This window comes from Ovis aries, chromosome X (genome assembly GCF_016772045.2).
Source record: "Ovis aries strain OAR_USU_Benz2616 breed Rambouillet chromosome X, ARS-UI_Ramb_v3.0, whole genome shotgun sequence".
Taxonomy (NCBI): Eukaryota; Metazoa; Chordata; class Mammalia; order Artiodactyla; family Bovidae; genus Ovis; species Ovis aries.
Window position 1 is genome coordinate 93614113 of NC_056080.1, and position 22377 is coordinate 93636489.

The window sequence follows — 22377 nt, forward strand, 5'->3', positions numbered from 1 at the left end:
ACTTAATGGACATGAGTTTGGGTATGTTTCAATAGTTGGTGATGGACAGGGAGGCCTGGCGTGCCGTGGTTCATGGAGTCATAAAGAATCGCACACAACTGAGCGACTGAACTGAACTGAACTGAGCTGAGACCACACAAAAATATCCTATGAAAATAAAACTGTACTGAAATACCTCATATAAATACAAATATAAAACTTCAAAAATATTAGCAAACAAAATCCAGCAATATATAAAAATAATAATACACATGACAAAGTGGGATTTGTCCTATGAAATAAATGTTGATTTAATATCTGAAAACAAATTAATGCAATGTATCATATCATTATAATAAAGAACACAAGGCATAGCACCATGTCAAGAGATGCATAAAACATATTTGACCTAAACAACATCTGTGTCTGGTCTTTTCTTTGTAAGTGGCTTAGGGATTAGAATTCTATCATATGTTATAGGTCTCTTCAGATTTTATATTTCTTCTTGTGTCAGATTCAATGCTTTCATATTTTTTTAGGAATTTGCTAATTACACCCAAGTATTCTAGTTGGTTTTCATAAAGGTTTTCACAGTATTCTTTTATAATCCTTTTTATTTCTGCAAGGACGTAGTGATTCCTTCTCTTTCAGCACTGATTTTGGTAATGTGTGCCTGTTATGTTTAGTTTTATGTGTAACTTTGTCTGGGCCACAGTGCTCATATATATATATATATATATATATATATATATATATGGAGTCATATATATATATATATATATAAAATATGTGTGTGTATGTATATATATATATGTATATATATAGTCAAACATTTTTCTGGGCATTTCTGAAAAACTATTTTCTTGGAAAACAATAATTTTGAAAGTGGCGAACTTTAAGTAAAACAAGTTATCCTCTAAAATGTATGTGTAACTTACCAAATCAGTTGAAAATCCTAATAGTGAAAAGTTTCATCTCCCCCAAGCAAAAAGGAGTTCTGACTGCAGCTTACCTTTGAACTTGAACTTGAACTCCTCCCTAGGTCTCTAGCCTGATGGCCTATCTTGCAAATTTTAGACTTGAACCTTCACAGTAATATGAGATAATTCTTGGGGAAAAAAATTAAAAAAAAAAATTTGGTTTTCAAAGAACAGATTGCAAGTACTAGTTTCTAAAGAACCAAATTATGGTGTTGCTAATTTTTATTTTCTCTTTCTTAATTTCTGCTATAACCTTTATTAATTCCCCTTTTTTTCTGCTTGATTTGTGCTTAGTTTGTTCTTCTTTTACTAATTTCTTAAGGTATGAGCTTAGGTTAATTGATTTGAGATCTCTCTTTTTTTCTAATACAGCCATTACAGCACTATTCAGATGCTTTAAATTTGTCATGTAATTTAATTTTCACTACATCTATGGGATATTCATATTATCATAACCATTTTATGGATGAGGAAACAGGAGAGCAGAAAAAGTTGTTGGTCACATGGCTAGTTACCAGTAAGACCAGAATTTGATCGTAAATAGGATTGATCACACATTTTTTTTCTTTCTTTTTTTTAAATTGAGATATAGTTGATTTTATTGAATCAGTTCCATGTACTAAACAGTATGTCCTAGTTTATCTATTATATATATATATATAATTGTGCATCTGTTAAACCTTGATTCCCAGTTTATCTCTCCCCGCTTTCCACTTTGGCAGCAGGAAGTTTACTTTTTGTATCCGTGAGTCTATTTCTGTTTTGTAAATAAATTCATTTGTATCAATTTTTTTTTAGGTTCCACATATAAGTAATGAAGGAGGAAACAGACATAATAGGCTCCATTTTGAAAGCAGGACTGCATCTTGGGCCTGATTGGACTTTGAGCTATATGCCCAGTATCTATGGAAACAACATACCAACTGGAAAACCAGGCCCCCCAGATGGAAGAGCCCCAGGGCCCATATTTAGATTCTACATTGCCTAAAATAATACTCTAATATCTGTGTAACCAAATAGAATCATAAATTCTATTATGCTTAGTGGGGTATGACCACAGGCCTATTGATAATTGTCCACTGTTAACTACCTAGGCTAAGGCATATGAATCACGGGTTAACTTTGATTGTATCTTTCTCTTCCTTTGTTCAGATTAATTTCAAGGAATTTGGGAAGCTGGGTTTCAGCAAGTACACTTAGGGTATATAAGGTTTTCACAAAAACTGGTCGGGGTCCTTGGCTAAGAGGTGACTCTGCCTTGGGCCCGCCAGTGTAATAAACTGCACTCCACTATCTGCATTGTCCTTCTGAGTGAGTTTGTCTCCCGGAATGCATGGCTATAACATTTGGTGCATTGGCCAGGAAACTCTCCACTTTGAGGAGACAAGTCCCATTTGGGACTACACCGAGGCCTTGCAGCTTGAATCTTCTAGAGGGGGGAAGGCGCCTCACCCTTCTGGAAGGATTCTGCTTCTGAACGCACGGACTTTTCAAGTTAGCAGGTAGTGGATGGCAGCAGGGGAACTGAGCGCTCAGGTGGGGAGGAACCCACCCCGCAGGGTGGAAGAGGGGGCCTGATCACCCCCCTGGGAGGGACTAGAAGGGGCACGGACCCACAGGGGCCTGGAATAGGGAGGCAGCAGCTATTGCTTGGTACACAGGTTGATGAGTGTGCTACAGTTTAGGAAGGAAATTTGTGAAGGTCATTTAGGAGATGTGTCCACGCCGTCTCAGGGAAAATTGTTACCAGCAATCTCCAGGGGATTTTTAGAATAGGAAACTGGTCCTTGTATGCTCATATTCTGCCCTTCCCCAGGAGGTGTCCCATCTGCTGTGACATTCTTGACCCCCTCGGAATTGTTAGACTAGAAGGAAGGGGATACATAAGTGAGTATGAGTTGGCTTTCCCAGAGATGGCCTGGGACATGGTATATTTAACCCATCTGTGTTTTCATATGCACCTGATCAAGCCCACCAAGGCAGAATGGACTTTAAGGGAGAAACAGTCTTGGACCATGTGGTTTCTACCAGCAGGTGAAGGCATGCCGATCCCCCTTCTCCCTCTGGGATCTGGCAGATAAGGCTATTTTCACCCCAGTTAGGAAGGAGGCAGAATGGCAATTTAAGTGTCATTGAGTGGAAATATCAGAAGTACATAGGGTACTGAGAACTTCGTAGACAGAATGAAAAGGAAAAGTAGAAGAAGGTCTGAGAAGTTAAGCAAGATGGGAGGAAGTGAATCTAAGATAACTTTATTGGAGTGCATGATTAAAAATTTTAAGAAGGAATTAGGAGGAGACTATGGGGTGAAGATGAAGCCTAACCACCTCCACGTACTCTGTGAGGTTGAATGACCCCCTATGGGAGTAGGCTGGCCACCAGAGAACACCATGAATTTAAAAATAGTGGAAGCAGTCTATACAGTAGGAGAGCCAGGACATCTGGATCAATATCCATATATTGACTTATGGCTAGGGTCAGCTCAAGCCCTCCTATTTGGACAAGCTTCTGTATCCAGAATGGAAAGGGAAAAATATTAATGGCATGAAAATTGACTGATGATAAAAAAAAGGAAATACTACAGGATTTAGAAGGGTCAACCTGACCCCTCCTCCATACTGGATAATGATGCTCCTGACACAGGGCTCCACCAGAATCGGAGGCCATATTGATGCCCAACCCAGGGCCAGGTGAAGTCCTGCAGCAGCCGCTGCTCCTCCGCCAGCTCTTCCCGAGGTCATAGAGCCGCCACTTCAGCAGGCTCCGATCCCAGTTACAGAAGTCTCTGGCCAGCACTTCTGGGATCCGGCTCCAGCTGAACCGCCCAAACTATACCCATCTCTCCCCATGAGTACTGACAAGAAGGGGAGGGAAACGTTGGAATTAAGCAGACTGCGCTCTGCCAGAGAGCTGGAGGGAATGAAAGAGAACAGACAAGAGATTTGCAATGCTAGCTGCTGCTCTGGGAAAGTCTATCTCGGGCCCTCTGGAAAACCTCTTCTGCCCCAGGGACAGAACAGTCCTTCAACCGGTCCCAACGGAGGCCCCGGGCCCTGTTACAGCCAAACCAGTGTGCCTAGTGCTGAGCTTTTGGCCACTGGAAGAATGAATGCCCTAAGGCAAGGAAGGAAGAGGAAGCTCCCGCAGTTGTGGGGCTTGCTGACTTGGAAATTAAATAGGGCTGCCGGGGCTCAGAGATATCAGGTCCCCAAGACCCCATGGTAAACTTAAAAGTGGGGGACCAAAACATTGACTTCATGGTGGATACAGGGACAGAACTGTTGGTAGTAACAAAACCTGTGGCACCACTGTCCAAAAAGACTACTGCTGTAACTGGGGTATTGGGAGAAGACATGATTAAATTGTTCTGCCAGCCCAAAAAAATGTCAGATGGGGGGGCACCAAGTGGTTCATGAATTCCTCTACATTCCTGAGTGCCCAGTACCTCTGTTGGGGAGAGACTTGCTCTCCAAAGTAGGAGCACAAGTGACTTTCTCCCCTGAGGAGAGGCCCAGCTTCCGGATGGACACTATGACTTATTTGTGCTCTCTCTCAATATCACCCCAAGATGAGTGGAGGTTGCATGAGCCTCTGAAGGAACAACCAGGTGGGCTGGAAGAGCATGAGAGAGAGCTAACTCAATTATTTCCTGAGGTCTGGGCAAAAGACAAACCTCCCCCCTCCCACCCGCCCTGCCAGGCTGGCTAGACATCAAGCCCCAGTGATAATAGAACTATAAACCAGGTACCATCCCGGTTAGAAAGCACCAGTATCCACTACCGATAGAGGCCTGGGCCAGCATACTGCACCACATCAATAGATTGAAACAAGCGGGCATTCTAGGAGAGTGCCAGACGGCTTGGAATACGCTGCAACCAGGCTACTGTGACTTTACACCCCACTGTTCCAAACCCCTATACCTTACTTAGCCTCCTCCTGTACAGATCTGACAGGAAGAGGTAAGGTAGCTAAGGTTTGTTTTAAAGAAGGACACAAGGTTCCAGACCCTAGTTGGGTCCTATATACTGATGGCACTAGCCTGATAAAACAAGGACAATGGCTGTCAGGTTAGCCAAAATGGAAGGGGCCATCAAGACTAAAAAGGGATGGTCGTAATTGCCAAGTGGCAAATTATTGGTACCGGAGGAGCTGGCACACACTCTGGTAAGCCAAACACACCAAGCGACCCATGCTGCCTGCTCACAGGTTAATGCTGCCTCTCAGGTATTCAGACGAAAACCTCCAGGTATTCAGATGAAAGGCACGCTGCCCTTTGAACACCTGGGAGTGGACTTCACTGAAATGAAACCGCACCGACACTACCGTTACCTGCTGGTCATGGTATGTACATTCTAGGGATGGAAAGAAGCTTTTCCTCGCTGGACTGAAAGAGCATCAGAAGTAGCCCAGTGCCTGCTTAGGGAAATAGTTCCCAGATGTGGACTTCCTACCAGGATTGGTTCAGATAGTGGCCCGGCTTTTGTAGCTGATTTAGTACAACAAGTAAGCAAAACTTTAAACATCAAATGGAAACTGCACACTGCATATAGGCCCAGAGTTCTAAGATGGTGGAATGAACCAACCGGACATTGAAGAGACTCTCCAAGTGGATCATAGAGACTGACTGCTCCTGGGTGGACTTGCTTCTGATAGCTCTGCTGTCAGGATGACCCCACAGTCCCAAGGCTATTCTCCTTACGAAATTGTGAATGGGAGGCCCCCTCCCATAATAAAACAGGTGTCAACAAATTTGCCTCAGGTAAGAGGGAATAGGATTTCACAGCAGATGGAACTGGGTAAGGTAATAAATCGGGTAACTAAGTTTGTACAACAAAGGGTGCCATTCCCCCTTGGGGAACAGATTCACAAATTTGTGCCCAGGGATCAAGTATGGGTCAAGGACTGGAAACACAACTCCTTGGCACCACATTGGAAGGGTCCATATATTGTTGTTCTAACCACTCTGACGGCAGTTAAAGTTGCAGGTCACACTCCCTGGATCCTCCACATGAGGGTGAAGAGAGCATACCACGCAGACCCAGAGGACACCGAGTGGACTACACAAAAGGACCCCACTGATCCCCATGAAACCAAGATCATCTTAAAGAAGAAAAAAAGGTGAAGCTCTCCAACCAACTGCTGCTACAAGGACTTACTGGTATCATCTTGAGACTACCATAGTTTCAGCACAAGGAGGGACCTGTGATCTAATTAATGTTGAATGTTTTGTATATATTCCTGATCTATCTGGCAATATATCAGCCACCCTAGGTGACATGAAAGGTCAGTAAACGCTATGCCTGATGATGATCTTTCTTTTTGGACTTTGGTCCTATCTTGTGTGAAGAGTGATTGGTGGAAAACTATATTTACCATTGTTATAGTTGCCTTGATAGTTCTGCTTTGTGGACCCTGCATTTTACAATGTATTATGAACTTTGTAACCCAGAGGTTGGTGTTGTTCTCCCAAATTGGCAGTCAGAGAGCCAGGGTGCAATATATTCCTATGAGTGATTCTCATACTATGAGTTAAGAGCATCAAGAGGGGGAAATGAAGGGGGAAACAGACATAACAGGCTCCATTTTGAAAGCAGGACTGCATCTTGGGCCTGATTGGACTTTGAGCTATATGCCCAGTATCTATGGAAACAACATACCAACTGGAAAACCAGGCCCCCCAGATGGAAGAGCCCCAGGGCCCATACCTAGATTCTACATTGCCTAAAAGAATACCCTAATTATCTGTGTAACCAAATAGAATCATAAATTCTATTACGCTTAGTGGGGTATGACCACAGGCCTATTGATAATTGTCCACTGTTAACTACCTAGGATTAAGGCATATGAATCACGGGTTAACTTTGATTGTATCTTTCTCTTCCTTTGTTCAGACTAGTTTCAAGTAATTTGGGGAGGTGGGTTTCAGCAAGTACACTTAGGGTATATAAGGTTTTCACAAAAACTGGTCGGGGTCTTTGGCTAAGAGGAGACTCTCCCTTGGGCCCGCCGGTGTAATAAACTGTACTCCACTGTCTGCATTGTCCTTCTGAGTGAGTTTGTTTCCTGGAATGCATGGCTACAACAGTAATATCATATCATAGTTGTCTTTCTCTGTCTGGCATACTTCACTTAGTATGATAATCTCTAGGTCCATCCATGTTGCTGCAAATAGTATTATTTTCATTCATTTTTTATGATTGAGTAGCATTACATTGTATACATCTTTATCCAATCCTCTGTTAATGGACATTTAGGTTGTTTCCATGTCTTGGCTGTGGTAAATAGTGCTACTATGAACATTGGGATGCATGTCTCTTTTTTAATTAGAGATTTCCTTTTCCAGATATATACACAGCAGAGGGATTGCTGGATCATATGGTAACTCTATTTTTATTTTATTTTTTTTTTTTTAAGGAAACTCCATACTACTTTCCATAGTGGCTGCACAAATTTTCATTTCCATCAACAATGTAGTAGGGTTCTGAAAGGCTGTTGTTGAATCACGCAAAGACACCGGGATTCTTGGCCCCCAGAGGAGAAGAATTCAATCTGGGGCCAGAGACAAGGCTTGATCACTCAGAGCTTTTGTGTGATAAAGTTTTATTAAAGTATAAAAGAGATAGAGAAAGCTTCTGACATAGGCGTCAGAAGGGGGCAGAAAGAGTACCCCCTGGCTAGTCTTCAGCTGGATGTTTATAGTCACTAGCAGTCTGTTAATGAAAGAAAGAAAGTGAAAGTGAAGTCACTCAGTAGTGTCCAACTCTTTGCGACCCCATGGACACCAGGCTCCTCCGTCCATGGGATTTTCTAGGCAAGAGTACTGGAGTGGCTTACCATTTCCTTCTCCAGGGAACTTCCCGACCCAGTGATCGAACCTTGGTCTCCCACATTGTAGACAGACGCTTTCCATCTGAGCCACCAGTGAAGTCTAATGAAAGAAAGAAATGTCTTAAGACTCAGAATGGCACCAGGCCCCTCACCCATAAGATGCATTTTGGGATAATCTTGGCACCAAATCGTTCATCCTGGGCCATAAAATGATTAACTTGAATCTGGAAGAAAGGCAGATCACCATAAAAATAGTTTCATTTACATAGATTAGAGGGACAATATCTGAGTATAACATACTGGTTTATCAAGTAGGTTCTGAGCCAAGAGGCAGAACTGACTTGAAGACAGAGTTTGGGGTAAATGCATAGTACATTAGCATAGCTTAAGACAAACATTTCCATAAGAAAAAGGCATTGGTTACCTCAAGGTTTGAGAATAGTTAACTTCAGGTGAATCCTGGTGTTACTATGGCAACACAGTATTGTAAGAGAAACCTCCTTTTAATTTGTATAGAGAAGGAAAAAATATCGCTAGTTTGTTTCCTCCTGCCGCTTAAGAGAGATAAAAATGTCTGACACTTGCAGGCTATTTCCTTCGTTTGGAGACCCCTGGCTTCCTGCCTGTTACTTTCTCCGTTCCCCATGAATGCTTTTTTCAAATAAACAATTATACCTCACAGAGCACTTTTATCCTTATAAAAGCTTAATACATCAACAACAAAATAACTGACATATTTACTCATTCTATAAGTTTCTCAAAAGTAACACAACATAGCAATAATTTAATGAGAGTCATGTGTTTAACCCACAAATCTGTTAATTTTTAAAGGTCAGTGAAGGACCTATGCTACTCCATTTTGTTAACAGAAAAATTCCATTTTATAAGGTTCCAGGAAAAGAGCCTTTGAAAATCCAAGAGCCTTTGGAAATCCCCTGACCTCACCCCACCACCCTCGAGCCAGTTGGACCCCAGACCAAAATCTCCTGACTTAACATAGTCTAACTAGGTAATGGGAACCAATCAGAACCTGGGGCCAGCCCAAGAAATGGGAACCAATCAGAACCCGGGGCCAGCCCGGGAAAATAAAAACCAATCAGAAACCAACACCTAACCCTTCCACAGAACGTAACCAATTAGACGTCTCCCAACCCAGAAACTCCCGTTTTTCCAATATCTCACGTGAGAATACCCTATATAAGCAATGTAACCCAGAACTCGGGGCTCCTCCCTATAGCCGCTGCGTCGATATCGGTGGGAGCCCCAGCTTGAGCTTGGTCATCAAAACTCTCTTGCTTTTGCATCGGATATCGGCTCCCTGGTGGTCATTGGGAGATTTCTCAACTTGGGCACAACATTTGGAGGCTCGTCCGGGATCTCCCACCGGTCAGGAAGACCGATCCGGAGAGTCATCTACAGCTGGTAAGCTTTTTTCTGTCTTTCTTTTCACTCCTGGTAGGGTCTGGTTTGTGAGACCGGTATACGACTCAGGCAGAGACACTGGAGAGTCACCGGTGGGGGTCGTTGGGAGACGCCCCAGACCCCGGTGTGAGGGGGCAGAGTCCCCTATTCTCTGTAGACGATAGCGGGTCACTCCCGCTGAATGGCTGGAGGCTGTCGTCATTCGGTTTTACCTCTGGACTCCCGGAGGTGTATTTCTCCTGCCTCTCTGTCTCTTTGTGTGGCTGTTCCTATTGTCTGTGTTAATTTACCAACATCTGACTAATCCTGGGATGATGGGGCAATGCCATTCTAGCCCCACACCTCTATCCTTGGTTACTGATAATTTTAAGGAGGTCAAGATGCGCGCTCATGACCTCAGTGTAGAAATTAAAAGGAATAAATTAATCACCTTTTGCACCGCAGAATGGCTGACTTTCCATGTAGGCTGGCCCTCAGAAGACACCTTCGACTTGGGAACTGTACACTGAGTCCAGGATATCATCTTCTGACCGCAGATCGGACACCCTGACAAAGTTCCCTATATCATAGTATGGGAAAATATCATATTGCGCCCCCCTTCTTCGTAAAACCTTTTTTGCCTCAACAGGGATTTTCTACCGCTCAGGTGTTGGTGACACGTATAGGAAAGAACCTGAAGACTCCCAAGGAATCTGAACCAATGGCACCACTATATCCTATCTTGCAAGCGGGAACAGAAGAACTTCTCTTTCCTCCCCCTTACCAACCCCCCGAACCTCCACCGGCCCCAGCCATTCCTTTACCCAGGGACGAAACACAGGGTGGGGGGTGGCACACAAAATACTTGCCATCAGTGAGCCAGGTCCTGGGAGGGGCCGGCAGACTCAACTGTTGTCCTCCCCTTACGAGTGGCCGCCCCCCCCCCCCCGATGAAGAAGGAAACCAACCTCATCAATACTGACCCTTCTCTACTAGTGACCTATATAACTGGAGATCCCAGAATGCTAAGTTCTCAGACAATCTTATAGACCTAACTAAACCTTCTAGAAACTGTGCTTTTTACTCGTCAGCCCACCTGGGACGACTGCCAACAGCTGCTCCAGATTCTCTTCACCACAGAAGAGAGAGAGAGACTACAGAATGAGGCCTGTAAAAGGGTCCCAGGGGCAAATGGAGAACCCACCACTAATATAGATGAAATCAACACCTCTTTTCCTCTATCGTGACCTGACTGGGATTACAATATGGCACAAGGTAAGGAGAGGCTCCGGGTCTATCACCAGACTCTTTTGGGGGGGCTTAAGGCAGCTGCACGGAAACCTGCTAACCTAGCTAGAGTGGGAGATGTTCAGCAGGGTCCCACCGAGAGTCCAGCAGCCTTCCTGGAGAGGCTAATGGAGGCCTTTAGACAATACACCCCCAAGGATCCAGAAGCAGAAGACACTCAGGCTGCTTTGATAATGCATTTTGTCAACCAGGTGGCTCCCGACATTAGGAAGAAGTTACAAAAACTTGAACGCCTGAGTGAAAAGAGTATCCAGGATTTAATAACAGTAGCAGAAAGAGTCTACAGCACCCGAGAAACCCCCGAGGAAAAGCAAGTCAAAGCAGCAAATCGCCAAACCCGTAACATGGCATGCATCCTGATGGCTGCAACAGTTCCTGACTCGGGAGAGAGGGAGTGCCAGTTGTGCCACCTGGCTGCTGAAGGTAAGAACCATCCCCATACGTGACCAGCATTAGGAAAAAAACAATGTGCATGTTGTAAAGAGGAAGGACATTGGGTCAAGCAATGCCCTAAGAAAAAGAAGGGACCACGAAAGTCCCCCATCCTGGCCATCGAAGAACTGAGCGATTAGGGAGGATGGGGTTTGGCGACCATCCCCGAACCCAGGGTAACCCTAAGAGTGGAGGGGACCCCAATTGACTTCCTTGTCGATACAGGGGCTCAATATTCGGTTTTTCTAGAGCCCCAGGGAAAACTGGCCAGAAAGACCTTTTGGGTGCAGGGGGCTACTGGAATGAAACAATACCAATGGACTACCCGAAGATCAGTGGACTTGGGTGCAGGCCGGGTATCCCACTCTTTCATGGTCATTCCGGAATGCCCCTTCCCTCTGTTGGGAAGAGACCTGTTGACCAAAATGGGGGCCCAGATTCATTTCCTCCCGGGGGAAACCAAAATACTCGACCAGTCGGGCAGACTGATCCAAGTACTGACCATTCAATTAGAAGATGAATATCGGCTGCACCAGAAACCTATACCACTTCCGGTAGACATTCGAAAATGGCTAGATGAATTCCCCGAGGCGTGGGCCGAGACAGGGGGAGCCGGTTTTGCCGAACACCACCCTCCTGTATATGTAGATCTTAAGCCAGGGGCTGACCCCATCCAGGTCCGACAATACCCCATGACCCTGGAGGCCCGACAGGGGATCACCCCCCATGTCCACAGGCTCCTAGCCCAGAAAATCTTGAGACCCTGCCAGTTGGCCTGGAACACCCCCTTGCTCCCTGTCAAAAAAACAAATTCTCATGACTATCGGCCAGTGAAGGATTTATGAGAAGTCAACTGCCGAGTTTTAGATATTCACCCTACAGTGCTGAACCCATACAACCTCCTGAGCTCTCTCCCACCGGACCATCACGGGTATATGGTCTTAGATTTAAAGGATGCTTTCTTCAGCCTCCCCCTGGCGTTCAAGAGCCAGGACCTTTTTGCCTTTGAATGGTCTGACCCGGAAGAAGGAATCAACGGCCAGCTGACCTGGACCCGGCTGCCACAGGGATTTAAGAATTCTCCCACCATCTTTGATGAGGCCCTCCATGAGGATCTGGGTGAGTTCAGACAACAACACCCCCAACTAACCTTGTTACAATATGTAGATGACCTCTTAATTGCAGCAAAGGACCAACAGACTTGCCTTATGGGCACCCGAGAACTATTGTGGACCCTTGGAAAATTAGGGTACCGAGCCTCAGCCAAAAAGGCTCAGATATGCCAACCAGAGGTCACCTACTCAGGGTATGTATTAAAGGAAGGACAGAGATGGCTGTCAGAGGCACAAAAGGAGACAATACTCAAAATCCCTACCCCAGATTCACCTCGAGGGGTGAGAGAATTTTTGGGGTCCGCTGGGTTCTGCCGTCTTTGGATCCCAAATTATGCGGAACTGGCTAAACCCTTATATGAAGCCACAAAAAGTACCACCCCTTTCAGTTGGACGGAGTGGATGGAGACCGCTTTCAAGACTATTAAAACGGCCCTGCTGTCAGCCCCCGCCCTAGAGTTGCCTGACGTTACAAAACCCTTTCTCCTGTATGTAGATGAAAAACAAGGAGTGGTGAAGGGTGTACTGGTGCAACACCTGGGACCTTGGAAGCAGCCGGTGGCTTACTTGTCTAAACGCCTAGACCCCATGGCGTCAGGCTGGCCCCCATGCCTCTGCATGATTGCAGCAGTGGCCCTAATGGTCAAGGATGCAGATAAACTGACACTGGGGCAAGAGTTGCATATCACCACCCCCCATGCCATTGAGGACGTCCTAAAACAACCCCCAGATAGGTGGATCAGCAACGCTCAGCTGACCCACTACCAGGGATTACTGCTAAACCCCTCCAGAATCATCTTTCTGCAGCCTACTGCTCTCAATCCGGCTACACTGCTTCCCAACCCGGATTTGGAAGCCCCAATCCATGAATGCAGCGACATACTAGCCCAAGTACATGGAACGCTAGAGGACTTGCAAGATCGCCCTCTAGCGGATGCTGAAGTTACCTGGTATACGGATGGAAGCAGTTTCGTCTGAGATAGGCTCAGGTGTGCAGGGGCAGCCGTAACCACAGAAACCCAAATCGTGTGGGCGGAAGCACTACCTCCGGGCACTTCGGCTCAAAGGGCTGAACTAATCGCCCTAACAAAAGCCCTCCAGTTGGGAAAGGACAAAAAACTTAACATCATTACTGATAGCCGATACGCCTTTGCTACTGCCCATATACATGGAGCCATCTACAGAGAGATAGGCCTCCTCACGGCTGAGGGTAAAATGATCAAAAATAAAGAAGAAATAAAAACCCTCCTCAAGGCATTATGGCTGCCTAAAAATCTAGTCATAATACACTGCCCAGGACACCAAAAGTCAGACATCCTGACCTCAAAGGGAAACAGTTTGGCAGACAGAGCAGCCAGAGATGCAGCCCAGGGCACCGTGATAGAAGCCACCCTTCAATTGCCCGACCCTGGGAGCCCTGTTCTGCCAGCTTTTCCTAACTACTCACCAAGAGACTTAGACTGGATAAAAAGTTTGCCTATGACCCAACAACTGGCCGGGTGGTGGCGGGCAGCAGACAGCTCCCTGATTCTCCTGGAGGAACTAGGAAAGCAGGTGTTACTGAGGATGCATCATGCCACTCGCCTGGGAACCCACAAGATGCAGGACCTGATTAGACATGCCAAGATTACCATGAGAGACGTCAGATCGATGATAGAAAATATCGTATCAACCTGCAAGGCCTGCCAGCTCACCAACGCTGCCCATCACCCAGCCAACCATGGGTCTAGAGAATGCGGGAGTTAACCAGGAGCATACTGGGAGGTGGATTTCACTGAGGTAAAACCGGGTAAATATGGATACAAATATCTACTTGTATTCATAGATACTTTCTCAGGATGGGGAGAAGCTTTCCCCACCAAGAGAGAAACAGCACAGATGGTGGCCAAAAAGCTGATTGAAGACATCTTGCCATGGTTCGGGTTTCCTGCACAGGTGGGGTCGGACAATGGGCCAGCCTTCATATCTCAGGTAAGCCAGGGAGTCGCCCGGGCTTTCGGGGCTAGGTGGAAGTTGCATTGTGCTTATAGGCCCCAGAGCTCAGGACAAGTAGAGAGGATGAATAGAACACTCAAAGAAACATTAACAAAACTAGTTGCTAAGACTGGCGGGGACTGGGTGGTTCTCCCCTTTGCCCTATACCAGGTGCGAAATTCTCCCTACCAACTGGGACTTACCCCCTTCGAAATTATGTATGGGATACCTCCCCCAATAATTCCTAACCTAAAGATAGAGATGCTAAAAGAGATAGATGATCAAAGATTACTCTTTTGTCTCCGGTCCTTACACTACTCCCACAGGGACACGTGGAAAAGGCTCAAGGCATTATATGAATCAGGCCCACCACCTGAACCCCACCGCTACTGGCCAGGAGACTGGGTGTACATGCACCACCATCATCAAGAGACCCTAGAGCCCAGGTGGAAAGGGCCCTTCCTAGTTGTCTTGATGACACCCACTGCTCTCAGGGTTGATGGCATATCTACTTGGGTTCACTACACCCACGTACGGCCTGTGGACCTGTTTACCCTAAGGGAACAATTCCTCCCCCAATGGAAGACCAAGCTGGACAAAACAAATCCACTCAAACTCAAGCTACAAAGACGATAAAAGTACTCTTTATACTGGTGTCTCTATGGCTTAGTGCTGCCGCTAACCCTCATCAACCAATGAACCTGACTTGGATGATTCTTGAGAAGTAATTAACTCCACCTCGGCCATTCATCCCCAAAACACCTGGTGGCCGGACTTGGAATTTGACCTTTGTCTTCTGGCCGTGGGATCGTGGGACATTGCTGAATGAGAGGTAAGGACGCCCGGCAAGCCCGAATGTGGGGCTGGCATTGATAGGTGTAATACTCGGCCCCCCACTAACTCAGGGCCTGGATGCAGCCACTACATCCAACGGGCAAGCTTATGGGAAACGCCCTTCTATGTGTGCCCAGGAGGGAGACGGGACCGGGCAACCATCAATAACTGGGGAGGGGGGGGCTGATAAGTTTTATTATGCCAATTCGGGTTGCGAGTCAACGGGGATGGTCGATTGGGAGCCCCCTATTCGTGGTGATTTGTTTACCTTGGGTTGCGTTCTGGGGCCCACTGAGTCAACTGGGGGACATAGAAGGGTGTCCCTCATAACTGGGCCTTGTATGAACTTTCTTTGCAATCCGGTGAGGCTCAAATTCTCAACTGAAGGAAAAAAGTTGGGTTGCTGTTCACCGTCAGGTTGAAAGTAGGAACTATACAGATTGGTCCAAATCAGGGCATAGGGCCCAATTCAGTCCTAGTGCCACGAGAGCCTACACATGCCCCCATTCGGCCCGCCCACATCCCCGCTCGAGAACCTAACCAAACATCTCCCGGGCCCTACATTACTAATACAAGCAACTCCCCTCCAGTTAGCCTTATGGGACCTAACATTAAGGATGATCAGGACCCATTATTTAATATGATAATCAACTCCTATTGGGTCCTAAATTCCACTCGCCCGGACCTGACTTGCAGTGGCTGGTTATAACATCAAACCCCCCTATTATGAAGGTATAGCTATCCCGGGAGTTTACATTCAAACCAAAAACCACAAAGCTTGCCGATGGCAGCAGAAAGGAGATGCCAGATTAACCCTTCAACAAGTAACCAGGCGGGGCCTTTGCATAGGAAATATCCCACAAACCTACCAACACCTCTGCAATTCTACAGATTCTATAGCAACAACCGGGTACCTGGTGCCTCCCCAGGAAAATTGGTGGGCCTGCTCCACAGGCTTAGCGCCTTGTATTCACGGGCAGGGGCTAAATGACTCCAAAGATTTCTGCATATTTGTGCTATTAGTCCCCCGACTGTTCTATCACTCCAATGATGAAATCCTCCCGAAACTAGAAGCTTCACACTGGTCCAAGAGAGAGCCAGTATCGGCCTTAACCCTCACAGTCCTACTGGGGTTAGGGGCAGCCGGGGCAGGAACTGGGATATCCTCTTTAATAGTGCAAAATCAACGCTATTCTAGCCTAAGAGCAGCCATTGATCTTGAGATAGAAAGACTAGAAAGCTCAATCAGCCACCTCCAAGAGTCACTGAGTTCTCTGGCGGAAGTGGTACTGCAGAATAAAAGGGGATTGGATTTGGCTTTTCTACAACGGGGGGGGGGGGTATGTGCTGCGTTAGGAGAAGAATGTTGTTTTTATGTGAATCACTTGGGGGTAGTCAGGGACTCCCTGGCCAAGATAAGAGAAGAGCTGAGTCAGAGAAAAAGAGAAAGAGATGTGTCTCAAACCTGGTTTGAATCCTGGTTCAATTCATCCCCTGGTTCGCAACTCTCATATCTTCCTTGGTGGGGGCCCTGATTATCTTGTTACTATTGCCCACCTTCAGGCCATGCTTACTAAACAAATTGGTGGCCTTCATTAAAAGCCACATCAACACAGTGCAGCTCATGGTACTCAGATCCCAATATGCAGCCCTACGGTCCCCTTAGCAGGAAACAATATAGAGCTGACCCCAGACCCATGATTGGGTCTGTCCTGGATCCTAGAGAAGGGGGGAATGAAGAACCTTAGCTACTCCATTTTGTTAACATAAAAATTCCATTTTGTAAGGTTCCAAGAAAAGAGCCTTTGAAAATCCAAGAGCCTTTGGAAATCCCCTGACCTCACCCCACCACCCTCGAGCCAATCGGACCCCAGACCAAAATCTCCTGACTTAACATAGTCTACCTAGGTAATGGGAACAAATCAGAACCTGGGGCCAGCCCGGGAAAATAAAAACCAATCAGAAACCAACACCTAACCCTTCCACAGAACGTAACCAATTAAACGTCTCCCAACCCAGAAACTCCCATTTTTCAAATTTCTCACGTGAGAATACCCTATATAAGCAATATAACCCAGAACTCGGGGCTCCTCCCTATAGCCGTTGCGTTGGTATCGGTGGGAGCCCCAGCTCGAGCTTGGTAATCAAAACTCTCTTGCTTTTGCATCGGATATCGGCTCCCTGGTGGTCATTGGGAGATTTCGCGACTTGGGCACAACAGTCAGCTCATAGAAAATAAGTATCAGTAGAGATATATTTACTTGGCACATATTTCCCTCAAGCACAACCAATTTTGTCAATATATAATTCTCATATTGGAAATATGACTGGAGCTGAAATGATGGAATATGCAAACTTCCATTCAGCAAAATGAAAGTTTAATATTGGCATCTAAGACTTTAAAGATAACTTATATTTCACACCAAAGCATTTTGAAAAGTTTGTTTTATTTTGGGGATTCTTTTTTCTATCCATCATAACTGTTCTCACTTATCACCATAAACATAGTTGTATACAACCTAAATCTGTATGTAAGTTTTGTCCTCAAAAGAGAATAAACTTTTCAGTTTCAGTTTAATTTAGTTCTTTATTTCTGTCTAAATCAAATTATAAGTACATTTACAAAATGTCTTTGGCACTAAATGTTAACTTTGGAAAATTGTTTTCTAAGAATTCTTACAAATCATCACTTTACATTATTCACTGCTAAATTAAACTAAAGTATGAAAAAGCACCTCAAACTACCTTTTTATATTACTCAACATGCTGATACACAAAGCTTCCAGTGGAAATATCAATCAAGAAAATATTGCATCACTCAACATATACTTTGACCTAAAATGAACACAAATGTTAGCACATTAAAAACATGTTCAATACAATTTAAAATTAAAAGCATGTTCAATTATACTAGGAGGATATTCTCAAAAATTTCCTGGAAAGCTAACTCTTATGCTGGGCCATGCTGGCATTAGCTTATATTACTTCTAAATAAATTCCTCATTAATGCAAATACAATGCAGGCTAAAATAATCTGAAGAAATTATCTGAGAAGCTGCTTAATAAAATGGAGACTGAAACATGAAAGGGAAATTAAAATAAAAGGTATATTTTTAAAAAAAATTTAATTTATTTTTGGCTGTGCTAAGTCTTCATTGGGGCACACAGGCATTCTCCAGTTTCGGTGAGCAGGGGCTACTCTCTAGTTGTGCTGCATGAGCTTCTCATTGCAGTAGTTTCTCTTGTTGCAGAGCACAGGCTCTAGGCATACAGGCTTAGTTGTCCTGTGGCATGTGGAATATTCCCAGAACAGGAAAGAAATCCATACCCCCTGCCTTGGCAGGCGTGAATGGGGTGAGATGGAGTTGAAGGAAGTTTCATTTTCCCAATACTTTAAACTAATTATCCTGGTGTTATCCCATTATCACCCTCCTGCCCTGTGTTCCTATCTGGTATTTTGTAGGTTCTCGCATCTGGTCCCATCACTTCATGGGAAATAGATGGGGAAACAGTGGAAACAGTGTTAGACTTTATTTTTTGGGCTCCAAAATCACTGCAGATGGTGATTGCAGCCATGAAATTAAAAGACGCTTACTCCTTGGAAGAAAAGTTATGACCAACATAGATAGCATATTGAAAAGCAGAGACATTACTTGCCGACTAAGGTCTGTCTAGTCAAGGCTATGGTTTTCCTGTGGTCATGTATGGTTGTGAGAGTTGGACTGTGAAGAAGGCTGAGGCCCGAAGAATTGATGCTTTTGAACTGTGGTCTTGGAGAAGACTCTTGAGAGTCCCTTGGACTGCAAGGAGATCCAACCAATCCATTCTGAAGGAGATCAGCCCTGGGATTTCTTTGGAAGGAATGATGCTGAAGCTGAAACTCCAGCACTTTACCCACCTCATGAAAAGAGTTGACTCATTGAAAAAGACTCTGATTCTGGGAGGGATTGGCCAGGAGGAGAAGGGGATGACAGAGGATGAGATGGCTGGATGGCATCACTGACTCGGTGGACGTGAGTCTGAGTGAACTCTGGGAGTTGGTGATGGACAGGGAGACCTGGTGTGCTGTGATTCATGGGATCGCAAAGAGTCGGACACGACTGAGTGACTGAACTGAACTGAGGCTTCTCAAACATTCTTTAGGAAAGATGAGCTTTTTCTCTGGCTCAGTGTTGCTATAATTGGACAGTAGATAGCCAATAAATTTATTCAAGTATGAAGTAATACAAAAAAGTAGCCAGCCACTGATAAAGAAATATTTGTGTTGTCTAAATTGGCTGACAGCAAGTCATTCTAATGTGCAGAGCTGAAGAACGTCTTCCTGCTTAGCAGTGTATGTTTTCCAGGCTAATGGTCCGACCCCTGTAGAGTGGCAGACTGCATGCAGGGGTTGTGAATTCATGCATCAGACTCAGATTACTCCTCCAACCATATTCCTCTAATCCCACGGTTTTTAAAAAGCGTCGAATGTAAAAAGCTGAAACTTATATGTGTTCTGTTACTCTACCCACTATGTCAACTAGACAGACACTTGCTATCATTCATTTACATGATAAAGTCTATTCATGAATATGGCGCTGCATTCCTCTATGCCTATAAAAATGCAGGTGCAATAATTTCCTGAACATGGATTTACTTTCAAAATTATAAATGAGCGAGAAGGGGCAATAATTTAATCAACTCCACAATGCGTGTGTCAAACCAATCTGGCTTTTACAAGTGAAGTCAAAATGACTTTCGTTGCCACCTAGAGCAATCAAAGGGAAAATTTAAGACTCTTAGTCTAATAAATTGAGAACACTTCATTATATAGCCACCACTCTAGAATACAAAAGGTGTTTTAGAGATATTTATCAAATCTAAGAGTATAAATTGTGGGGTTTCATTTCCAGATCTGTCAGAGATTCACAGTGTGAAGTGGAAGAAGTCATTTTCATGGAAGTAATTTAAGTCTTTATTTATATTCCCAGGGCATGATACCTTGAAAGGAGACTCTAGCTGTGAAATATGTTAAGCGCAGAGGGAATTTCAGAGGCCAGAAATGACAGGGAATGTATGTCCTCTTTGAAAAAAGATGACATGTGTACCAACCCCTCTTCTGACATTTCCATCATGAATGCATCCCTACTAGGGATGTGGGTTATTTAGTATTTTCAGCTCTGGAGTGTTGTTTTCACAATGTGTAACTTAGAGTGCTATAGGTAACTTAGAAAAGTGAGAACAAAACATCCATAATCCTATAGAATGACCCAACTATTATTACAGTCTCTGTTTATCTTTCATTAGTTTTCATTGTGGGCTTCCTAGGTGGCTCAGTGGTAGAGAATTCACCTGCCAATGCAGGAGACACAGGTTTGATCCTTGGGTCATGAAGATACCCCGGAGAAGAAAATGACAACCCACTGAAGTATTTTGGCCTGGGATATCCCATGGGCAGAGGAGCCTAGTGGGCTACAGTCCATGGGATCTCAGAGTCAGACACAACTGAGTGACTTAGCACACATGCACAGTTTTCATTTTATACATATTTTGCAAAGCTCTACTCATATTGTATCCACAATATTGTGTCATGCCTTCATCATTTATAACAAGTATTTCAATTTTCTTATCTTTGCAATTACAATTTATAATTTTAATGACTGCATGATAGTCAATAAAGTCATTGCATCATGTATGATCCCTTCCTGTACATATGAACACTTTTGTCCATATATGGACCTTTCTGTGTATGAAAATTACCACTTTTTGACCCATTTCGAGATTACTATGTTTCTGTTGAAACAGCAGACCCAAGCACCAAAACACAATTAGGCTCTAAAAACAATTAGCAATACCTATATTCATACAACTTGAAGTTTCCAAGCAACACCTAACTATCACATGAAGCACATTTAGTTTTGTTAGCAGCCAAAATAAATAAATAATACTTCCTCTTGGGTTAAAAATTTTCTGTCATCTTAAACACAGGGTTCAGCTAAGGTCTTTCATACTGAATTTGTAACATAAGACCCTCTCATGAGAATGTCTCTGGACCTCCATGAGCCAGTAACTGTATTAACACCAGTGTCTGTCTTCAAGGAGATCACATCCCACTGGAAAATTTCAAATAGCTGTGAAAAGAAGAGAGTCAAAAAACAAAGGAGAAAAGGAAAGATATAAGCATCTGAATGCAGAGTTCCAAAGAATAGCAAGAAGAGATAAGAAAGCCTTCTTCAGCAATCAATGCAAAGAAATAGAGGAAAACAACAGAATGGGAAAGATTAGAGATCTCTTTAAGAAAATTAGAGATACCAAGGGAACATTTCATGCAAAGATGGCCTCGATAAAGGACAGAAATGGTCTGGACCTAACAGAAGCAGAAGATATTAAGAAGAGGTGGCAAGAATACACAGAAGAACTGTACAAAAAAGATCTTCATGACCCGAATAATCACGAAGGTGTGATCACTTGTCTAGAGCCAGACATCTTGGAATGTGAAGTCAAGTGGGCCTTAGAAAGCATCACTACGAACAAAGCTAGTGGAGGTGATGGAATTCCAGTTGAGCTGTTTCAAATCCTAAAAGATGATGCTGTGAAAGGGCTGCACTCAATATGCCAGCACATTTGGAAAACTCAGCAGTGGCCACAGGACTGGAAAAGGTCAGTTTTCATTCCAATCCCAAAGAAAGGCAATGGCAAAGAATGCTCAAACTACCGCACAATTGCACTCATCTCACATGCTAGTAAAGTAATGCTCAAAATTCTCCAAGCCAGATTTCAGCAATACATGAACCGTGAACTTCCTGATGTTCAAGCTGGTTTTAGAAAAGGCAGAGGAACCAGAGATCAAATTGGCAACACCCGCTGGATCATGGAAAAAGCAAGAGAGTTCCAGGAAAACATCTATTTCTGCTTTATTGACTATGCCAAAGACTTTGACTGTGTGGATCACAATACACTGGAAAATTCTGAAAGAGATGGGAATACAGACCACCTGACCTGCCTCTTGAGAAATCTGTATGCAGGTCAGGAAGCAACAATCAGAACTGGACATGGAACAACAGACTGGTTCCAAATAGGAAAAGGAGTACGTCAAGGCTGTATATTGTCACCCTGCTTATTTAACTTTTATGCAGAGTACATCATGAGAAACGCTGGGCTGGAAGAAACGCAAGCTGGAATCAAGATTGCCGGGAGAAATATCAATCACCTCAGATATGCAGATGACACCACCCTTACGGCAGAAAGTGAAGAGGAGCTAAAAAGCCTCTTGATGAAAGTGAAAGAGGAGAGTGAAAAAGTTGGCTTAAAGCTCAACATTCAGAAAACAAAGATCATGGCATCTGGTCCCATCACTTCATGGGAAATAGATTGGGAAACAGTAGAAACAATGTTAGACTTTATTTTTGGGGGCTCCAAAATCACTGCAGATGGTGACTGCAGCCAAGAAATTAAAAGACGCTTACTCTTTGGAAGAAAAGTTATGACCAACCTAGATAGTATATTCAAAAGCAGAGACAATACTTTGCTGACTAAGGTCCGTCTAGTCA

At 44.3% G+C, this 22377-nt stretch overlaps 1 protein-coding gene across 1 annotated transcript; it reads left to right on the top strand.

Annotated features, from left to right (window-relative positions):
• The first annotated feature begins 10453 nt into the window (after nt 1-10453).
• LOC106991976 (uncharacterized) lies at nt 10454-14650 on the top strand. Its single transcript, XM_027963462.2, is given in 2 exon segments — nt 10454-10919; nt 11154-14650. Coding segments are annotated over 2 exon segments (3963 nt in total).
• Nucleotides 14651-22377: the final 7727 nt, after the last annotated feature.